The 22,111-nt window shown below is 39.5% G+C and overlaps 1 protein-coding gene and 1 pseudogene across 1 annotated transcript; one reads left to right on the forward strand and one right to left on the reverse strand.

Moving 5' to 3' along the window:
- Positions 1–1,018: 1,018 nt before the first annotated feature.
- On the reverse strand, positions 1,019–5,806 carry LOC130027727 (tissue factor pathway inhibitor 2-like). The gene is made up of 5 exons (XM_056118574.1): positions 5,699–5,806; positions 5,198–5,380; positions 3,892–4,071; positions 2,307–2,477; positions 1,019–1,200 (listed from the first exon to the last, which is right to left on the reverse strand). Exons 1-5 carry the CDS (start codon positions 5,781–5,783, stop codon positions 1,094–1,096), a joined length of 726 nt encoding a protein of 241 aa, XP_055974549.1. The 5' UTR covers positions 5,784–5,806; the 3' UTR covers positions 1,019–1,093.
- Positions 5,807–16,310: 10,504 nt separating this feature from the next.
- Positions 16,311–16,388, forward strand: LOC130027905 (uncharacterized; annotated as a pseudogene).
- The last annotated feature ends 5,723 nt before the right edge of the window (positions 16,389–22,111 follow it).

Below are 22,111 nucleotides of genomic sequence, written 5' to 3' on the forward strand. Positions count from 1 at the left end.
GTGTGTAATTCCTTACCGTTAACTTTTATGTTTCTTGCTCTTGCTCTTGCTCTTGCTCTCTCTCTCTCTCTCTCTCTCTCTCTCTCTCTCTCTCTCTCATTGTCTCCCTCCCTCTCTTTCTAGATTAAATGAAAGTATTTACTTCATCAAAAAAAAATAAAATTGAATGGTGGAATTTAATTATTCAATTTAGCACAGCGGGTAGGGCGTTTGTCTTGCATGTGGCCAAACAGGCCAACCCGAGTTTGATTCCTCCGCCCCTCTCAAAGAACCTGGCAAGGTACTGAGTGTATCTCGCCTGCACGGCAAAGCCTGCCAAGCTACCCGTGACGTATTCGATATGCCAAACACAGTAACAACAAGTCTCACAATGGAGATATTACTGGTGCCGGCTTGAGCAAATCGGTGAACAATGGGAGGACAGTGCAGTGCTGTGTAGATATTTCTAGTGTATAATTCTAGTGCGGGTGAGATATTCTTGGTAGCTTGCCTAGCTCTCCAAGAGGGGCGGAGGAATCAAACCAGCATCACCCTGGTTGGCCGCGTGCAAGGCAAAAGCCCAACCCGCTGTGCTATCACTCCAGCCCAATATCTACATAATAGCAATATAATACTTATAAAGTGTTGCTAAATTTTCAGCTTTTTCTCCTTAGGGCTAAGTTGTAATTTAGCTTTTAAATAAAAATTAAATATATGTTCACAAATATATATATTTTATTATATATATTCTTAAAATATATATTTCATTCCTTGAAATTATCAAATTTGGTAAAAACACTATTTTTATGCTTTTCAGTTACCATTAGCTTTTGAAATCTGGAGGAGAAAAATCAAAAACTGGGAAAATTATAATTGCCTTTATATCATGTACGTAGCCAGAATTCAACCTCATAAAAAGATAGTTGGATAGTAAATTGAAAATAATAGACTCATATTTAAGTAGTTATATATAAATATGTTTATACATATACATAATATACACATTCTTTAAAAGTAACATACAGCAAGAAAACAAATATATGATTCATGCCACTAATTCTTCATCTCTAAATAAAGGCAATAGTATTCGCAAGGTGACATATAGAAAAATTGATTAAGATGACTTTTCCTTCTTTTTAATTTTCAGGATTTTAATTTTCATGTTTCTACGTCTCTTTGGAAACCTTCGTAGGCGCTTCTTTATCTTGTACTTCTTCATGGCTAAATTCAACAAAATGAAAAGAAACATCATGTCTTCAGTTTGCAGGCTACAAACAACATATCTAATATGGTTTTAATCTCATCTTGCTTTTAGTAATTTTAAGGTTTAACTTTCTATCCATTCAGTTACACTCCACTGATAAAACACTTATGTAGTGTAATTTATACACTTATACACTTATATAGTGTATATAAAGATATAATAACTATTAATTGCAGCTAGCCATTATAAGCATTTTGACAAAACTGAATAGTTCAAAATTTTTATTTATCTAACAGTAATCAAGAAATGGCACCAGGGGCTGGAGCGATAGCACAGCGGCTAGGGTGCTTGCCTTGTGTGGCCTACCCGCTGTGCTATCACTCCAGCCGACCTGGGTTCAATTCCCAACAACCCATATGGTCCCCTGAGCACCGCCAGAGGTAATTCCTGAGTGTAGAGCCAGGAGTAACCCCTGTGCATCGCCAGGTGTAACCCATTAAAAAAAAGGAATGTCACCATGCTCTTAATAAGCATGGATTCATAAAATACTATTTTAATCATGAATTATTTATAAATAATTATAAACTTGTGGGGTTTTCTGTGTTTTTTATTTGTTTCTTAAAGATGAGTAACTCATATTTATTCAGACTCAGTTCAGGCTAATCTTGAAATTTCCACAAAAATTTAACGACTATTTCTTTGACAGGAGTGTTTTATTTTAACTGCTTTCCATTTTTTTAAAGACCTTATTCATACCTTCTTTCCTATTATTCAGTTATTTATAAAGTTATTTATAAGTTTAATTTAAAAATTAAGTAAGTGGGGCCAAGGAGAGAGTACAGGGTTAAAGTGCCAACCTGGTTTAATCCCCAAAACCACATAGTATTCCCTTGTAGCTCAGGCAGTCCCTTAAACACTAATGGGGGGAGGGATGGAAAAGGGAGTACCCTCAGGTCGACCTGGGTAATCCCTAGTACTGCAGTGTCTGGTAGCACTGCATTCTCCAGCCCTTGTATTGAACCAAAGGACCAGTTGACCAAGAATCACCAGGAGGAATGCAGGTCTCCTGAGAAGTGCATGGGAACTCCCACTCTAACACATTAAATAATAAAAAATTGATTACCATTTGCACAAGCTTCCTTGCAGTCCATGACAGTAACAAAATTATTGTCATTTCCACCGCAGCCAGTATAGTTGAAGGTTTCACACTCTTTATTTCTTGCATTAAAATAATAGCGAGTCACATTAGCAGAGCATAATCCTCCATCTTTTGGACTGTAACAAAATGATGGACCTTAATGAGAAAGAAAAAAATTAGAAATGTCACCATGCAATGATGATTACTGAGTAAATAAAGAAAATCTAAGCCCATGGAAGCTTCATTTCAAATCCAATCCATACTAAACCACTTACAAGAATTCTTCAAATTTCAAGAAAGTTAACACAATGGTAATTCTAAAATTTGTATAAGCTGAACAGTCTTTCCCCTTAAGCGATGCCTTTGCATCATTTAAATGTATAAAGATGTCTTTGCATTATTTGAATATATAAAGAATATAACACCTCCCCCCAGCAAAATACATAAAAGTGAATAAAAATTATCCCTATTTTCTCAAGAGATAATACATCATATGTGTTCGCAAACTGTCTTATGTTGGGAGTTTTATTTTAAATAGTTTTATAGACTCTTTTTCCTCTTAATGAGTAAGCTCTTCATAAATAATAATAATCTCCATGGTTACTAATAATTACTACATATATTGGGTTCCAGGGTATCCAATGTAACATTAACAATTACACAAAAAAATTTAGATAACACAGGTAACAATCATCTTCTCATTAATTAAAGATTCTACAACTTCAACTTGATATGACTATTGAACTTAATCAAAGTCCCTGTCAAAGCAAACTTTCCATTCTTGAATTTCTGTATCTATGTATGAGAGTTCTCTGTTGTGCCTGGAGAAAATGTCACTATTGTCCCGTTCAACAAAGAAAATTTTGTGCAAATATTTTATCTTTTCAAGGACTTGAAAGGGGCGGGGGAACTATCAAATGAGGAAGAGGAAAGGAGTTTTCTGCTGCAATCTGCAAGTACTGAAGGATACAGAAATCTACAAAATACTTTTGAAAAATATTTTTCAGGTTCCATCCTCTTAAGTCTGTATGACTTCCATTCTTTCAAAATTACAAGTGATTTTGTACGAATCAGATGGCATAACATCAATTAATGAATTAAGTTTTAGGTAGATGAAGTTCTAAGGAAACAATGCAGTGGGATTGGAGCGATAGCACAGCAGGTAAGGCTTTTGCCTTGCATGTGGCCGACCTGGTTCGACCAGCATCCCATATGGTCCCCTGAGCACTGCCGGGGTAATTCCTGAGTGCAGAGCCAGGAGTAACCCTGTGCATCGCTGGGTGTGACCCAAAAAGAAAAATAAAATAGAAAGAATACAGAAAAGGGAAAAATTAATTATAGCATTTTTACATTCAAATGCTGAAAGCTGTCGAGTCAACTTCTCTTAGCTGAGATAGTACTACTATTTCTCACAGAGTGACAGCGAGCTATTGACAACATACTATGTGTGAAATCACCAGAATTTACAACATGTTCTTTCTACATAAAATGGTTAGTATTTTTTTTTTACCCTTCTGGGGATATGTCAACAAGGAAATGAAGAGAAACACTATAAAAATGTTTTATTTACGTCTCTTTGGTAAACAGAAGTCCAAACAGGTAGCTTCATCTGGGAACTGGTTTCCATTACTCTGACATCCAGAAGATCTGTATTTTTCACACCTCATGCTACTGAGATTGAAAAAGTATCCATTTGTGGACTCTCCACACCTCGCCTCATTGACATCCAACCGACAAACTTTGGGAACTACTAGAAAAAAGAAGGTGAGAAAACAATGTTAGTTAAAAAGCATTTTTATTATTACTTTCAAAACTTGGCTGTATTTCAGAAATAATTGAGTGAGCAGTAAGCTATGTAATATTGAGGCAGTAAATGCCTCCAAGGACTTCCCATTAATTCCGTTATTTAACTTTGTTGTTGTTGTTCAGGTGTACCCTGACCTGGTCTGATTTAGTTTTGCAAAATCTTTCATATTTAGCAAAAAGACTCCGTCCTCTCAAAAGTTGTGATTCTGTCAACATACAAAGTTAACTGAACTTAAACAAGGGAATACACATCTCCTGACTCAGTTCTCCTGAAGGGAATACACATCTCCTGACTCAGTTCCTTGAATCAAAAGCATCATTATCACATTACAGGTGTTAAAAGACACAACACTCACAATGGAAATAAAATAGAAAACAGTATCAAGAATCTTCACTAGCCTAAAACTAAACTCATGATGCTTGGGTTTCAGGGCACAAGAGCAAAACTATAGTGGACTAAATCACACTTTAAATAATAAAATCTAAAAATTATCAGATTGAGGGTTGGAAAGATAGTACAGAAGCTAAGGTGCTCGCCTTACAGGGGTTCCACACAGGTATGATGGCCTAGCAACCTATATGGTCCCTGGAGCCTGCACAGACTCCTGTGCTGAGCTCCCGACCAGAAGTTTAGCCCTGAGCCCCACAGGGTGTGGCCCCTAAACTAAATGAAATGAAATAAAATAAAATGATCGTAATTACATTAATTGACATGAAGAAATTTTTTTCCCCAGGAGGTATAAAAGCAGTGGGTTTAGAATTAATGATAAACACAGAAAAGCACTATGCTGCATCAAGTCCAACATACAGTTGCATTATTATGCCCTGTGGTAAAGTAAGGAATCTCTCGCTTGAGTCACACAGGCACACAGTCACACAGGCACTAAGAGAAAGTCTTAATGTTTGCGAACTTGTGTTTACTTGCAGGAAACTAAAAACCGGTGATCCTTGCTTAATGCCATGAAAAAAGTCAGGCTCAAATTTACGGAGATATGGGGCGCTGGTTAACTGCGCTAAGATCTACCAAATCCACCTGTGCAACAGTTTCTGGGATGCACACGAACACTTACTCTCTATTTTCCAGCAAGCTTCGGTGCATTCTTCGAAAGTTTCGAAATTGTTGGCGTTGCCTTCGCAGCCCCCGTACATGAACAAGCTGCAATTCTGTGTGTTCCTGTCATAGTAGTAGCTGGGTATCAGCGCCCGGCAGGGTCCTTCGTCTTGAGGCAGGAGACAAACCTCGGCGTTGTTGACTAGGGGAGAGACAGAGCAAGAGACCAAAAAGGGAAAGTCAGACACAACCTAGCAAAGGGACATTGCTAGGAAGTTCTGTTCCCTCTAATTCAGCTCCGGGAGAGAGAGCGCGCAAACTGAGGCTGGAGCGGGGCTCCTTTGCGCGACTCCTGGAAGTTCGTGGCAATAGCCTGGGGTGGAGAAGCGAGGAAAAGAGGGGTGGAAAAAAAAAAGGTGCAGTAGCTCTGGGAAAGCAGAGAGGAGAGAAAAGCCTGTGATTGGTGCCCTTCGCAGGAGGAAGCCCTGGCCAGAAACGGGGTCCAGGACCCCGCTGATACCTGACTGCATTTGAGTCGCGTCGTTTAGCGCAATCCCCAGCAGCAGAGGCAGGAGCAACAGCCCGAGAAGACAAGCGTGGCCCATGGTGCCTGGGTCGGATAGGGTGTCTTGAGAGTGCGCCGAAGGGAGAAGGGTGCACTGAGCTCCTCTTGCAAGTGGCCTGGGTGCCCGTGCCGGGCTGCGCGCTTTATGAGGCTGGAGCGTCTACGCAACCCCAGACCGGAAGGAGCGCGCCTGTGCTGTCTGGGGCGTGGGGTGAGGGGTGTGGACAGGCTGAATCACGCCCCGCAGGCTGTTACTCGTTGCTGGAAAGGGTGGTGTTACGGGGGAGAGGAATTCCCCAAGTTTAACCTGCCTCCCAAACTTTCTCTGGTGGCCAGGCGCCGGGCGCGGGTACCCAGATTGAGGTGGGTGTGAGAGGTAGGACAGTGATGGGAAGTCCGAGAACTAGAGGGAAATGACCAGGAGGGATTGTTGAGCAATTTAATCCTCAAAGATGGCTTTTGCTTGATCTTGAATCTCACGCATAGTTTGTACTTTGTTTTACTTCTTTTGGCTCCACTGCAGTTTTTTAGATTCCCGCTCCCCACGCCCCATGTTTTTGTGCAGTTCATTCCCTTTTCACTGTGTGCAATCTTTAGTCGCTTGCGGCTGGACAGTTCATATTATTTCCACTTTAAAACTATTTAAAATAAAGATGTTTTTATGTACAAAATCTGATTACTCTGAGATAAAGTAATTAGGAATATTAGAAACGGCCAAATAGTTTCCCAAAATGATTATCATACCATTTTATGTCCCCCACCGACTCTGTGTGTGATTTGTAGCTATGTTTTTGAGTTGAAACATATAAGGTCAAAGAGTCTAGCCTCAAAGGTTCTCGCTCGAGGCTTCACCCAAATCAATCTCTTCCTACGTATTTTCTAAGGCTGGGCAGTTATCAAAGTTCAATGTCCTTTCACAGGTTAACTTCAGACTAATTTTTATTTATTTAAAGAGATAGCTTTGTTTTTAAGTGTACAAGACATTCTCTATACTGAAATTTAATGTGGATTACTGAGGATATATTTGAAGAATATTTTAAATGGGTTCTTGGGAAGAATGTATTTTCCCTTCCTCCTCTTGTTCCCTTGTTCTGGTCTCATGAGAATAATTACTCTTGGCTTCTCCTGAAAATAACACAAGAATTTTACAGGCATTGCTTCCAAAGTTTTTGAGAAACCCCACCCTCTCAGTGGGTTACTTGTCTAGATCTACTGCACATCAAACCCTCTCCTGTAAGTTCACAGTTACATTGATGTACGTCATGCTGTTGTCATATTCCTCAGAATTTAACTATATTTGAAAATGCTCAGTGTCACTTATCCTGTCACATTACCAGATTACTTTCATTAAGAAGACCATCAGGTATAAAGATACATGTTTACCACACAGATCTCCAAAAAGAAAAAAATATAGGATGGTAGGTTTGTAGAGTATTCTATGGTGTCAGATTCTCCTCCTCTGGCTAAATTCAAGTCATCACTTTTAGACCACCAAATGCAGAGTTGGAGGTAGATGGACCCAATCAGTTTACCAGATCCAGTGTAAACTGACTGCAGTAACTCAACCAATTCAAACCAGACAACTGGTTTTGAAAAGACACTCATAGGAGATTTGATTTAAACATTATGGTACCTTCCATATATGATCAAGCAAGAGAAATTTGAACAAACATTTAGCCAGGATCATATTTAGGAGAAAAGATAATTTAGCTTTCAATTTAGCCTACTTTCATACTTCCAAATATGATTAAATATATCTCTAAAATGACTTAAATCCAATTTGTGGACTGATTCATATTTGCCATTCAACATTGACTGCAGCCACATCTGTTCTTTGTTTTTGGATGCTGATAGTTTTGGATCATATTTTGCTTCATGTATAAAAAGAAGGGATCTTTTCAATTAGGGCAAATTATTTTTAATGCATGAAACTAATGATGTAATATGATGTTTAAGACTTCAGAGTCAGAGGACATCTGGTTTTTATCCCTCATTCCTTTGGATATGATATTTAAATTCTTGAGCTTTAGTTTCCTCACACAAAATAGATAACTTATCTTAACAAGATTATTGTGAAAGATCATAAAAGTTCCTAGGAGAAAAACATGTATGTCACAAGCTGAGGATGTAGTACAGCAGGTATAACATATGCAGTTGACCCAGGTTCAATCCTCAGCACCCTATATGGTCCCCCTTCCACCACCAGAAATGATTCCTGAGAGCAGAGCCAGAAGAAAGCCCTGGGCACCACTCTATGTGGCCCAAAACCCAAAAAATAAAAGATGTATTTCAGCCCTTTAAATACAGGCACAGTATGCATTCAGATCATCCTACATCCTGGTTCACTCAGAAAGCCTTGGTACAATATTTTAAAGTGATAGAATATCAATCACAATCAAGAAACAGTACAAAGAAACAAACCTTATAGCATTAAGACCTGTGACTTTGCTCCTATCAGTACAGTCTTCCTCTGAGATCATAGAAAACCTATTTGCCCAGTAAAATGCCCTGCAATTAGACATCATGTTGTGATGTGTCTCTTGGAAAATCAGCTTCAGAAAATCAACCAGAACTTTCAATCTACTCAGGTCTAATGCTTAACATAAATAAGAGGAATGGAGAATGTAAAAATAGCATTGCACCCCTCCATGACACAGACTAAAATCCATATTCGGGAATAGTCTAGGAAAGCAATATTCAGAAATAGTCTAAGAAACCTTTGTCTCCTTCCCTTGTTCTTTGTTAAATAGGGCACATTTGTAACTCACTGTGATTACTGAACAGGGTCAGTGAATAGATTAAGTGATGTTGGATGATTGAGATTATCACATCAGGTTATCAAGAAGGATCTATGCTTCCTATCGGGAAAACATATGTTTTTATACAAATTTTAAGCTTATATTTCAATATCAGAGAAATCTAAATATCATGGGACTATTTTAAATTACTCAGTGTATCCCAAGAACCATCTGGAAAGAGCAACATGACCCCAGAATGAGTCTCAGTAGGGATGTCATAGTACTTTCATTTCCTTAAACCAGTGTCGAGGCCAACAGGCTGAGGGAAAGAATTCCTTTTACCAAAATCAACAGGAAGTACAATGCTGAGAGGGACCTGGGAAGAATAGTTACCCAGATGTATTTGTCATTGCTATACCAAGCAAGAGACATAGTATCTGTAGCTTAAGGCAGAAAGTCAAAAAAGTTTCGAATTCTATTGAAAAGGTGTGGTGTTCCTGTCATTTGAATTACAAAAGAAACAAAAGAAACCCATTTGTCTTATAATTTTATTTTGCAATCATTTCTAATTAAGACCTAGAAAAACAAAACTCTTGGTCTTGTTTACTTGCCATGGGTATTGGCAGAGTGCAGACTAAAACAGAATTCTTTATATTCAACCTTATATTATTTCTTACATACACATAAATGGCCCCTTTCTTGAACCAAGATCTTGGAGTTTATCACTAACTGCCAGAGTTAAGACATACAAACACTCAATGAGTTAAGGGGTAACTCTGTATGTGTCAGATCCCTACCTCTGTTTTTTTCCATATCCTATGCCCTTTCGCCCCATAACAGATTGATAGGATGTTGAATTGGAACACCTTAGAATTCTGGAATCTGGAGCATGATAGTCTATCCTCTGAGAGCTCCATCGCCTGGTAAATGATTAGAGATTTAAGGAAACCCTAAGGCATATGGTCTTGCTCTCTTTCAGACTCCTTAGATATAGGTGTTTTGTCTAAGTCATCAAGGAATGAGAAGAATTCATTGATTCCAGTACTTTGTGGGATACAGATTCTATAATATAGTTATTTAATGAGTTTCATTAATAATTCCTCGATTAAAATATGAGACTTGTTACCTATTTGTTAACATGTCATCAAAATATAGCTGGAAATGAGACCAACTGACATTAACTAGGGGTTCAACTCATCTGTTAAGAAAAGCACTGAATATTGGTCCCAAGCACTGAAAAATCAAGCTCTGTTGACAGAATATCATGAGAGTTGATCACAGCCGCCTGAGCTGTGTAGGACACAACCCCCAAGATTATTTTTTATGAAATAAAGTTTAAAATAGATAATATAGTAGCTAAAACGTATCCACCTTTGTATTAGGCATTTGTAATACAAATATAGATGAATGAATTAGGGATGTCATAACATAATAAACAAATGAACCCTAATTAAATTTTTTTAAAGATTGTAATATATATACTCTAGCGCAATGTTCAAAATTTATATTCTAGGGTACAAGAAAGGATTAAATAAATAAAAATTAAAGCAGAGTCTATATTTGAAATTAAAGTCAGTTCATATAAACTTCACTTGATCACTTGATACCCCATTACTCATCAATTTGCTCTAGCAGATGCCAGTCACATCTCCATTCATCCCTGTCGCATGCTAGTGTAGCCCAATGGCGTCTGCTCATTCCAGGAACACAAAGAGCCTCAGACCAATCATTCAGGGTCTTGATGAAAAAGTCTGACCAGCTCGTAGGTGGACGGCCACATGATCTTTTGATGTCCTGTGGAATCCAGTCAGTAACAGCTCTAGTCCAGCGGTCATCTCCAAATCTCATTACGTGTCCAGCCCATCTGATTTTCAACCCCTTGGCAAAAAAGAAAGCATCCCTGATTCTCGATCTTCAACAGAAGTCGGAATTCTGGATTCTTTCTCTCTCTTGAGTGAAGCTTAGCTTCATACTCCAAAGCATAGCTCTTTAGATTCCTCTTTGGGAGACCCAAATAGCATTCTCATCCTGTTTTCATAGGGCCCAGGTCTCTGAGGCATTTGTTAATGAAGGAGGAACAGTGGAATCCAAGAGATGTGCCCAGAGCCGAAGTTTCTTCATCCTCTTAGCTATTTCTTCGACGCTCTTGAAGGCGTCCCAAGCCATTCTCTTCCTCCTGCGCAACTCAGGTGCCAGTTCATTTGTCATGTTGAGTTCTCGACCTAGGTACACATAACTGTTGCATTCAGAGATGTTCTTTCTGCAAATGGAACATCAGGGACGAGACCGTTTCTCATAAACATTGTCTTCTTGAGATTCAGCTGTAGTCCGAACTTTCCACATTCATGGTCAAAGTCGGCCAGCATTTGTGCAGCTTGTCTAATGTTTGATGTTATTAGAATGATTTCATCAGCGAAGCGGAGGTGTAATTGCCAACCATCTAGCTACACTCCCATTCCTTCCCATTCCAGTCATTGCATGATGTTCTGGAGAGTGGCACTGAACATATAAACTTATCAAAAATTTTTATTTTCTATGTCCCCACAGTCCAGGAACTCCTTCATCAGCTCCTGATTCTGAATGGTCTACTAGAAGCTTTAATGTGAGCCAGACATTGTCTTTCTCCAGAGTACAGAATCTCAACAAAATCTCAACAAAACTAACCAAAAACAAACAAACAAAAAAACCCTTCCTCTTTTTTTTTTAAAATTAATTTATTTATTTATTGAATCGCTGTGGGAAAAATTACAAAGCTTTCAAGTTTAGGTCTCAGTCATGCAAATATCAATCACAATTCCCTTTACCAATACTTATTTTTCACCACGAAGAACCCCAATAAACCCCCACCCCCCAACCCCCCCCAATGTCTGTGGGGTAGATGAATTCTAGTTAACATTCTGTCTACTTTGACTAGCTTCATTGTTTTGATAAAAGTTGCACCATTATTATTTAGACTTTACCACCCCCCCTGAAACTCAGCCATGCTGAAAAAGCATTGTGAAATGATCTACTTTCTACAGCTAGGTTTAAGAGTTAAATGATGTCGCGCAGCCGTGATAGCAGCCGCGTGGTTTTGGATTTCTGATATTTTATTTATTAACCCTGCAAGTATTTCTACTGAGAGTCAGATAATTAAGAGATTGGTCTCTGTGCTTCTGGGGCCGTGGCCGTGCCGGAGAGCCGCTCATGGGGGGCAACTGGTGACCTCGGTCGGGCGTGAAGGACGGGCCGGAGCGCCCCCCCCCCCCCGTCCCATGAGGTACCCATCGCGCCCCCACCCCCGGCTTAGACCTGCTCTCCACCAGGCTCCCATGCAGCCGCCATCTTTCTTTCCAGAGAGGAGAAGGCGGAAGGGAGCAACACCCTTTCCCCTCCGGGCAGGCAAGATGGCGTGGATTAATGCATAGTCCATTCGCTTTTCTGCTCCAAGCTGCTGGATTTCTGTATTAAGTCCTTGTGCTTCTGGGGCCGTGGCCGTGCCGGAGAGCCACTCGTGGGGGGCAACTGGTGACCTCGGTCGAAAAACCCTTCCTCTTTTCCCTAAATGTATGTTCCTTCCAATGTCATGTCTACTTAGAAATTGCATCATCCTTTTTCTTGCTCAGGTTACTACATTTTTTTTGTTTCTTTTTTGAGTTTTTTTTTTTTGTCCACATTTTACTTTATTTTACTGTACTTTACTTTTTTGTCCATACTTCACTGTACTTTACTGTACTCAGTGCTTACTCTTGGCTCTGTGTTCAGGGATCACTACTGATGGTGCTAGGGGGAACCACAAGTGGTGCCAGGGAATGAAATAGCGTCAACCATGTCTTAATCCCTGTAATTTCTCTTTGGTCACAAGTCACTACATATTTAGCTAAATAGAGAAACTACAAATTTGAGACAAATTATGGAGTGTTGTATGTAAGACCTTCCTGACACAATTCTGCTTCAATACTTACCCAGAATTATGAGGGTGATGAATTATATGTGCGAGAAAGACACTAGAGAGTGGTAGATTTAACGTGAAGGGGAAAAATGTAAATAAATATAAATTTCTGTGTATTCGTTGTAAATCTTGATAGCAGTGACTATTATAATGGGCTGTAGTTTTTATTGAGGATTTACATTGTGGTTTGCATTCATTCACTAATTCTCATTAAATCTTACACACACACACACACACACACACACACATGCACATGCACACACGTGCATACACACACACACACACACACCACTAAAGAAGGTTATTTTATTTTTCTCATTCCCAAAATAAGAAAGCTAGTATTAGAATAATATGTGATTCGCCTGAAGTTTCTCAGCTAGCCAGGCTGTCTGAACCCTGATGACCTGGTCCCTCTCACTATGCTGGTACATCTTCTGTCCCCATCAGTGAAAATTATAGTTAGGTTTATTAAATGTAACATGTTTCCATGATTCTGTGTTGCTACTTGCACAGCTTTATATCAGTATTCTTTTTCACTCAAACATAAAGTTTATAATTGAGAGCAAATAGGTACAGTTTAAATACATTTCTATAATGCTCTAAAAGAAGCATCTGCTAAAGTTGATAATCAGATTAAAGGATTGAGAGTTAATTACTAAAGCCTTATTTTCCAGTTTATATTTAGCAGAAAGTAAAAGACCTTGACCTTTCAAGTATAAACACAGCCTTTCTTATAAAAGTAGTATCATTTTTATCCTACAGTCAAACTTTCATACTAAACTACTTAGTTTCTGAAACTCTTTTTGCTACAGTTTTAAGATCCTCAAAATATCTTTTATTCTAGATTTATATAAAAAGCTTTATATATTAAATGCCACTGGGAAAGCAAATGACAGTGTCTGCATGCTGAATGAGACATATATTTCTTAGTACCCTCACTGTTTTTGTTTTTTATCTTATGACATGTAGAAGGAAAAGTTAAGTTAAATAGAAAACACATACATATTGAAGAAGTATGTATTTATTTTTGTTTGCTTGTTTTAGGGGGAGCCCACACCCAGTGTTTTCTCAGGGCCCACAATTGACAGTGTTCAGGGCCCCAGGATTTTAGCCCGGAATTTATGGCAGTAGTCACACACTAGGCAAGAACCTTAGCCTCTTGTACTGTCTCTCTGACCCTTGAGGTAATGTTCTTGTTTTGCATGCAGCAGGTGCTAGTTTGATTCTGTGTAGCACATGTGGTCCCCTGAGCATTGCCGGAGTGATCTATGAGCACAGAGCAGGCGAAAGCTATGAGCATCTACAAGGTGGTAAGAGAGTATAGTTTATTTGCCTGGACTTCATGCAATGATTCTGAGAGGGAAATATAACCCAAATCTCCCATATTACTGCAATGGAAGTGATACACTGATCTAAAAGAGGCCAGCGCTGGTGCTACTACACTGGACACGATCTCCTTATCTTCTTTTCTAGTGCTTCATGCTCTTCATTCCATTGAATCAATTCTTTCCCCTTCATGTGCTGAAACACAACTGCCCCCAAGTTTTAATAGTTTCTATTTGGACCTTTGTATCTTTGCTTTCTCTTATTTTTTTTCCATCCCAAACTTAAGTTTACATTTGATTCTATATTGTTTTCCTATCAGAGTACCATTTTACTACTCTCATTTACAGAAAAATTTATCAAAACTTTATTTTTATTGTCTACCTTTATTTCCTCATCTCTCACCTTTTCCACATTCCACTGAAACTAAACTTCTCTGTTGGGAAAGTAGCAGAACAATAAGTGTTCACTGTCCAGGGCAAATCTGATAGGGCTTTCCAGTCCATAAGACATTCAAAGCAACAGTTCCTATGATCACTAAAATTCTCATTTTTCCATCTGTGTTTTCTCTAATTTCTCATGGTATCTAAAAAATTGAAACATTTCTCCACTCTTAAGAATTTTTTCTATTAGTTTTTCTGATACCATATTCTACTAGTTTTATGACTAGCCTATTTATATGACTAGCCTTCTCAATCTCTTCTGCTTTACATTTTAAGATTGGGGTGATTCAATCTCAATCCTAAGATCTTTTCTCTCCAACTATATCCTCCTCTCACATTATTTTAAAGTACACACACATACAATGTACATACATACACATATTTTCATATAACCTTGATTTCACCTCTAAATTTTGAACTATTTATCTATTGCGACATCTCCACTTGGGTATCTAATAAATAGCTCTAAAAGTATATGTCCTAAACTGAAGCCTTGATCATATACCACAAACCTTTCAGTAAAATATACTTCTATCTAGATTTTAAAATAAAAAGCATTGGAATCTTTTTTGATATCTTGCATCTCTCTTTGATCCAGTTAAGTCATAAATACATCCATCAGTTCTACCTTAATATCACATTTATATCTATCTATATTTCTTTATGTCCAAAATGAACAATGCAGTGCAAATCTATCCAGTTTGATTTCTATCATCATCATTTCCATCATTAATTTGCTAGTGCAATATAAAAACTTTCCATATTATTGCTTTATATTTGCAATGCTTCTTTATCATCCATACCATCAATGCTAGTAATACCCCACTGGATCCAAAGATCCCTTTCTCTCTCTACCTTTGTCATCAAAGATGACTGTTGGTGCTATCTCAAAGCCTGTTTTCATTGGGAACTGTTTCATCTCTTACTTTGTTTCTTTATATGCTGGATTGAGTTAGATCATTCAGTGATTGTTTTTTTCCTTCTAATTCACTTCACTTAGTAAATCTATTCAGGGTAAAGTGAACTGCATGTCTTTGCTCATAGCTAAGTAGTATTTCATTGTATGTATATTCCAAAATTACTTTTTTTCTTCTTTTTCCCCTTGTTTTTGTTTGGGGGCAACACATGGTGATGCTCAGGTATTACTCCTGGGTCTGTGCTCAAGGGACCATAAGTCGTGCTGGGGATTTGAACCATAGTTGTCTGCACTCAAGGTTACTTTCTGTACTATTTCTTACTTTCTGTACTATTTCTCCAGTCCCCCTTTTTTATTTTTCTTAGGAAACACACACTATAGGTTTTAAACCGGTGACTTCACTTTTGTTACTCAATCAACTTCCACTTGATGGTATTTGTTTGTCTTGGAGTAACACCAGACCATGCTCAAGACTTACTCCTGACTCTGTACCCAGGGATCACTCCTGGTGTTGCTCAGACCACTACATTTGGTGCCTTGGCTCAAACCCTGGTTAGTAGAATGAAAGGCAAGAACTCTGTTTGCTGTAGTAGTATAGCTCTGACCCCACATGGCGAGTTTTAATGTATTAGGCCAAGGTATGATATAGCACTCAAAGTAAAATTAAAATTCTCCTGTAACTCATTTAGTTTCTCATAACGGTTTATAAGGCTCTATTTGATCCAACCACTATTTCTTTTAATGACCTTATCTCTCTTGATCTCATTATCCTCAACTTATGCTCTTTTCTCTTCTGGTATAATTTATTCCCACCTCTGAGAATAGCCTTTCCATGAGCTATTCCTTCTCCATAACCCTTCACTCATTTTGAAGTACTGATTTAGTTTTCATTGTATCTTACTTGAACTTGGGTTTTGATCCCAGTGGCATTACTTATAATCAGCCCATATGCTATCTCTCCATATCCCAGACTCTCATCTCTTTATACTACCTAATGCAATCTTTACTACATTTTTGCATGCATTATGTGAAATTAATATGTTTGGGTTTTTTTTTTGTCTGTCTGTTCCTGTCACTGCTATCTAAGTTCTGTGAAAGCAGAGAGTTCCATGCCTATCTTCATACCATTTGATTCTTTACACCGTTTTATTTAGATCACTGTCACTGTCCTCCCATTGTTCATCGATTTTCTCGACCAGTCCCAGTAATGTCTCCATTGTGAGACTTAAGGAGAAAAGGTTAGCACTCCCCTTGACAAGGATGGATTTTAATTTGATACACATAAATATTGTATCTAAGGGCTAAGAATAGCACTGTAGCACTGTCCTCCCATTGTTCATCTATTTACTTGAGCGGGCACCAGTAACATCTCCATTGTGAGACTTGTTACTCTTTTTGGCATATAGAATACGTCATGGGTAGTTTGCCAGGCTTTGCCGTGGGGACGCGATACTCTCGGTAGCTTACCAGGCTCTCTGAGAAGGATGGAGGAATTGAACCCAGATTGGCCCAGGTTGGTTGCGAGCAAGGCAAGAGCCCTACCCACTGTGCTATCGCTCCAGCCCAGGGCTAAAAATAAGACATGAAAATTTTTAGTTTGGTTTGGGGTCAGACCAGCGATGCTCAGGGCTTAATCCTTGCTCTGTACTCAGGGCTCAATCCTGGCAGTGTTCAGGGCACCATAAGCGACACTGTAGATCAAACCTGAACCAGTCATGTGCAAGGAGAGTGGTCTCCCCATTGTACTCTCTCTCCCATCCCACAGTATTAGTATTGGTTTTGGTTTCTGTGTAACTACCAGCCAAGTATTGCAACCATGCAATTGTGGGGATCATTCTAGGGGGTCCCACAGGCAGAGCCTTATCTCAGCACTAGGGTTCAATCCTCCCAGATGGGATATGCTCACAGCATTCCAGGCACATGGCTGCCTTCTCAGATGCAAAGTGTGTTTGCATTTTCTCAAAGAAGACCCACAGATGGCCTAAGGGTCTGTGAAACAATGGACATGTCACTAAAATCAGTGAAAAGCAAATCACAAGTGAGACTGTCACACACCATAAAACCAGAACAACCAGAAATGGCACGGCATGGAGAAAGGGATCCTCATCCAATGCTGGGTAATGTCGACTGGTCCAGTATTTTTCTGGGAATAGGAGACCTTATTAGGTCACACATGGAGATGTTCAGGGGTTACTACTGACTCTGCACTCAGTAATTACTCCTGGCAGCAAAAACTCAAGTGTCCAAGTACAGATGACAGAATTAGGAGACTATGGTAGAGGGACAAAGAGATATTACAGAGTGTGGGGCATTTGCCTTGCATTCAGCCAATATGGGTTCAATCCTGATACAGAGACAGAGACAGAAACAGAGACAGTACAGAGACACAGAGAGAAAGAGAGAAGAAGAAGAAGAAGAAGAAGAAGAAGAAGAAGAAGAAGAAGAAGAAGAAGAAGAAGAAGAAGAAGAAGAAGAAGAAGAAGAAGAAAAGTGTCACAGAGCATAGAGGCAGGCTGGTGGGGTTGGGGAGAGGTGGGAGAGAAACTGAGTACATTGGTGGTGGGAAATGTACACTGGTGAAGGGATGGGTGTTGGACCATTGTATGACAAAAGCTCAATCATGAACAACGTTCTGACTGTGTATGTCTTGGTTATTCAATCGTTTCCAAAAAGTGAAGAATAAAACCAACAATCTGACATAGTTTTAAAGGTCCCATAGGGGGCAGTATTGTCCCCATTAAGAAACACTACTCTGATTTGGAATAACAAATTTCTTAATCTACTGTGCTTTTTTTGGACCTTACTACCTGATGCTAATGCGGAATGGCAACCATCTCTGCTTTAGAGGTGTCGGTTTCTTCTCTGGGTTAGCTATAACTGCTACCTTAGTTTTTGGTCTGAGTCTTCAGTTCTCCCTTAAATTATAATGAAGTGCAGATAGGGATGGTTGGTAATAAGGACAATAATATGATCTAGTTCACTGTCACTGGACTCCCGTTGTTCATCAATTTGCTCAAGAGGGCCCAGTAACGTTTCCATTGTGATACTTGTTGCTGTGTTTTGCATATCAAATATGTCATGGGTAGCTTACCAGACTTTGCTGTGCAGGCGAGGTACTCTCGGTAGCTGGCTGGGCTCTCCAAGAGGGGCAGAAGAATTGAACCCAGCTCGGCCGGGCCCGCCGCATGCAAGGCAAACACCCTAACACTGTACTAACACTCCAGCCCATCTTTGAAAAAATAAAAATATACTCTTAAAGAATGAAAACTATTCTTTAAAAGAACTTAAAATGTCACCTTGGCATAACCTGAAAGTTCAATCTGAAAGTCAACCTGACTACAATAACACTAGTTAAATTGAACCAAGTACTTGTTTCATGATGCACTCTGGACGTAACCTTTATTCCTCCTGATAAATGTACTATTTAGGAAATATTATTATTTTTTCTGGTTTCTAGTAAACTGAGACCCAGATAAATTAAATAGATTGGTCAAAGATACACATAGCCAGAAAGAGGCAATGAGTGATCATTTCTTTGACAATAATTTAGTAAGTCTTCTCTGAAGGAGAGAAGTTAAATCTTAAGTGTTTTACAAAATCAAAAAACATCTTCAGTTAGGATCAAATTATAACAAGTTCCTAAAATTATTCTTATATACTATGAGATGTAAGAGCAATTATCAAGTGGAGTAAGTTTTTCAAGACAGAAAAGTAAATGCAAAGGACTTTGTCAACAAGGAAAATGGTTTGTAGAAATAGGTGCCTTTGTGAAGTTTTGTACATAGTCTGAAGGAATGAGAAGGAAGGTGAGAATTAAATAGACTGTACTGTAAGATACCAAACAATAGCTACACTAGGAGATATGACCTTCTGTTGTCTAATGATTCTAAAGATAAGAAACAGTATACAATGGAAAACCAGCAGGACTGTACTACTGTACAAAAAGGGAGACATCCACGACATTGGCAACTATTACCCCATCTGCCTGTTGTCTGTTGTCTACAAGCTGTTCACTCGAGTCATCCTGAATAGGATGGTAGAAGGACAACCATGCAAGCAAGCTGGGTTCCGAAAAGGATTCAGCACAATCGACCATATCCACACAAGCTCATTGAGGTTTCTCAGGAATACAAGATGCCGCTCTGTCTAACGTTCATTAATTTAAAGAAGGCCTTTGATTCTGTTGAGATGGAAGCAGTCATCGAAGGCCTAGCCAAACAGAGCATTCAAACTCAATACATCAGGATCCTCCAAGAGCTGTATTAGGGATTCACTACTAGGATCTCACCGTTCTACAAGGAAGTGATCATCCATGTCAAGAGAGGAGTTCGTCAGGGTGATACCATTTCACCGAAACTCTTCAGTGCCACCCTTGAGAATGTCATGCAATGACTGTAATGGGAAGGAATGGGAGTGTAGATAGACAGTCGGCAACTACACCACTTCCGCTTTGCTGATGACATTGTTCTAATAACAGTAAATATTAGCCAAGCGGCACATGTGTAGGAGAAAGAGAGTGGCTTGGAACACCTTCAAGAGCGTTAAAGAAATAGCTAAAAGGACGAAGAAACTTCAGCTCTGGGCACATCTCTTCGATTCCACTATTCTTCCTGCATTAACATACGCCTCAGAGACCTGGGCCCTACCAAAACAGGATGAGAATGCTATTCAGGTATCCCAAAGAGAAATCGAAAGAGCTATGCTTGGAGTATCATGCTTCACTCAAATGAGAGAAAGAATCCAGAGTTCCAACCTCTATCAATGGTCAAGAATCAGGGATGCTGTCTCATTTGCCAAGGCGTAAAAAATCAGATGGGCTAGACACAGAATGAGATTTGGAGATGATCGCTGAATTAGAGCCATTACCAACTGGGTTCCAAGGGATGTCAAAAGATCGTGTGGCCACCCACCTAGAGATGGTCAGACTTCTTTGTCAAGACCCTGAATGATCGGATTGAGGCTGTTCGTGAGGCTTCCTAGAGCAAGCAGACGCCATTGGGCTACATTGGCACATGACAAGGATGAATGCAGATGTTACTGGAGCCTACTCGAGCAAATCGTTGAGTAATGTGATATCAAGTGATCAAGTGATATATGCATGTGTTGTATACATTATAGCATTGTAGCACTGTCCTCCCATTGTTCATAGAATTGCACGAGTGAGCACCAGTGAAGTCTCCATTGTGAGACTTGTTGTTACTGTTTTTGGCATATTGAATACACCAAGGGGAGCTTGCCAGGCTTTGCTGTTTGGGCGGAATATTCTCTGTAGCTTGCTGGGATCTCCAAGAGTGGTGGAAAAATCAGATGCAGGTCGGCAGCATGCAAGGCAAACACCCTACTCGCTATGCTATCATTCCTGCCCGTATACATTGTACATGGACATACTTCATATTTATAATATCTATAAGTTGTTATTTTATCACCTGGGCTGGAACGATAGCACAGCGGGTAGGGCATTTGCCTTGCACCCGACTGATCCTAATTTGATTCCTCCCTCCCTCTTGGAGAGCCCGGCAAGCTACTGAGAGTATCCTGCCCGCATGGCAGAGCCTGGCAAGCTGCCTGTGGTGTTTTCGTTCTGCCAAAAACAGTAACAAGTCCCACAATGGAGATGTTACTGGTGCCCGGTGGAGCAAAGCGATGAACAATGGGAGGACAGTGCTACTGTGCTGATAGTCATTTTTTGAAAATACTCTAAAGCTCTTTCCCAGTTAAGAGCAAAATTTTACAAAATTCAGAAAGAAAATGTTTCCTCAAACGTATTAGAAATGAAAATCCTTTGTAAATCAAGAAATTATATTGTTTGTCAAAACATAGTTAGCAGAATATTTTTATCAAATTGTGTCAGATACTAGATTGATAGATAAAGAAGGCAGACAGGATAGGTAGTTTATGAGATCTTTAAACCCAGGCTGGAGGAGTATGAAGTAACTGCGCTATCTCTGCTCCTCTCCCAGAACAATTTCTCCTTGAGAAAGCCCTTTACACTGATGTTTGTCCCCATACACTAAGCCCTCAGATCTGTAAAAGTCTAGCCAGGGTAGATTAAGATAGTTAGGAATTTGACCAAAGAATGTTGTTCTCCCACTTCTGATGATTACTGGTTGTAAGTAATAAATATCATTCATGCAGGTCAGTCAGGGCACTCAGTCTATGAGGCTGTTATCCTCCTGACTCCATGGTTTTTCTCTCTTATTTTTGTCTCTTTTTTAAACCTTAAGCATCCCTGCTTCAGACAATTTTCCTTAGGACAGGTGCCCTATAGAAGCATTATAGAATATTAAAATATACATTGTTAACTTGTTCTCTGGATGCATTTGAGTCCTGAATACTTTCATAGCATTGCACTGTAGCACTGTCCTCCTGTTGTTCATCAATTTGCTCGAGCGGGCACCAGTAATGTCTCCATTGTGAGACTTGTTACTGTTTTTGGCATATCAAATACACCAAGGGGAGCTTGCCAGGCTCTGCCGTGAAGGGGGATACTCTTGGTAGCTTGCCGGAATCTCCGAGAGGGAAAGAAGTATCGAACCCAGGTCAGCCTCATGCAAGGCAAACGCCCTACCAGCTGTGCTATCACTCCAGCCCAACACTTTCACAAAATAAATAATTACTTTTATTAAAAATCAGACAGAAAAAATAATCACTTAATCACTTAACTTCCCGTTAGTCGTCGATTTGCTCGAGCGGGCGCCAGTAACGTCTCCATTTGTCCCTGTCGCATGCTAGTGTAGCCCTATGGCATCTGTTCGCTCCGGGAACATGAAGGGCCTCAAACCAATCGTTCATGATCTTGACGAAGAAGTCTGACCATCTGGTAGGTGGGCGGCCACGCGGTCTCTTGACATCCCGTGGAATCCAATCAGTAACAGCTCTAGTCCAACAGTCGTCTTTAAATCTCATTACGTGACCAGCCCATCTGATTTTCGACACCTTGGCAAATGAGACAGCGTCCCTGATCCTTGATCGTCGATGGATGTCAGAACTCCGGATTCGTTCTCTCATTTGAGTGAA

The sequence above is a fragment of the Sorex fumeus genome, unplaced genomic scaffold, assembly GCF_029834395.1.
Source record: "Sorex fumeus unplaced genomic scaffold, SorFum_2.1 ptg000037l, whole genome shotgun sequence".
Taxonomy (NCBI): Eukaryota; Metazoa; Chordata; class Mammalia; order Eulipotyphla; family Soricidae; genus Sorex; species Sorex fumeus.

Bases quoted from the DNA above. Each gene is read 5' to 3' on its own strand.
- LOC130027727 (XM_056118574.1), bottom strand. From the start codon at position 5,783: ATGGGCCACGCTTGTCTTCTCGGGCTGTTGCTCCTGCCTCTGCTGCTG. The intron at 5,381-5,698 runs GTATCAGCGGGG...TCTCTCCCCTAG, and splicing joins CGCGACTCAAATGCAGTCAG to TCAACAACGCCGAGGTTTGT. The intron at 4,072-5,197 runs GTAAGTGTTCGT...TCTTTTTTCTAG, and splicing joins AGCTTGCTGGAAAATAGAGA to TAGTTCCCAAAGTTTGTCGG.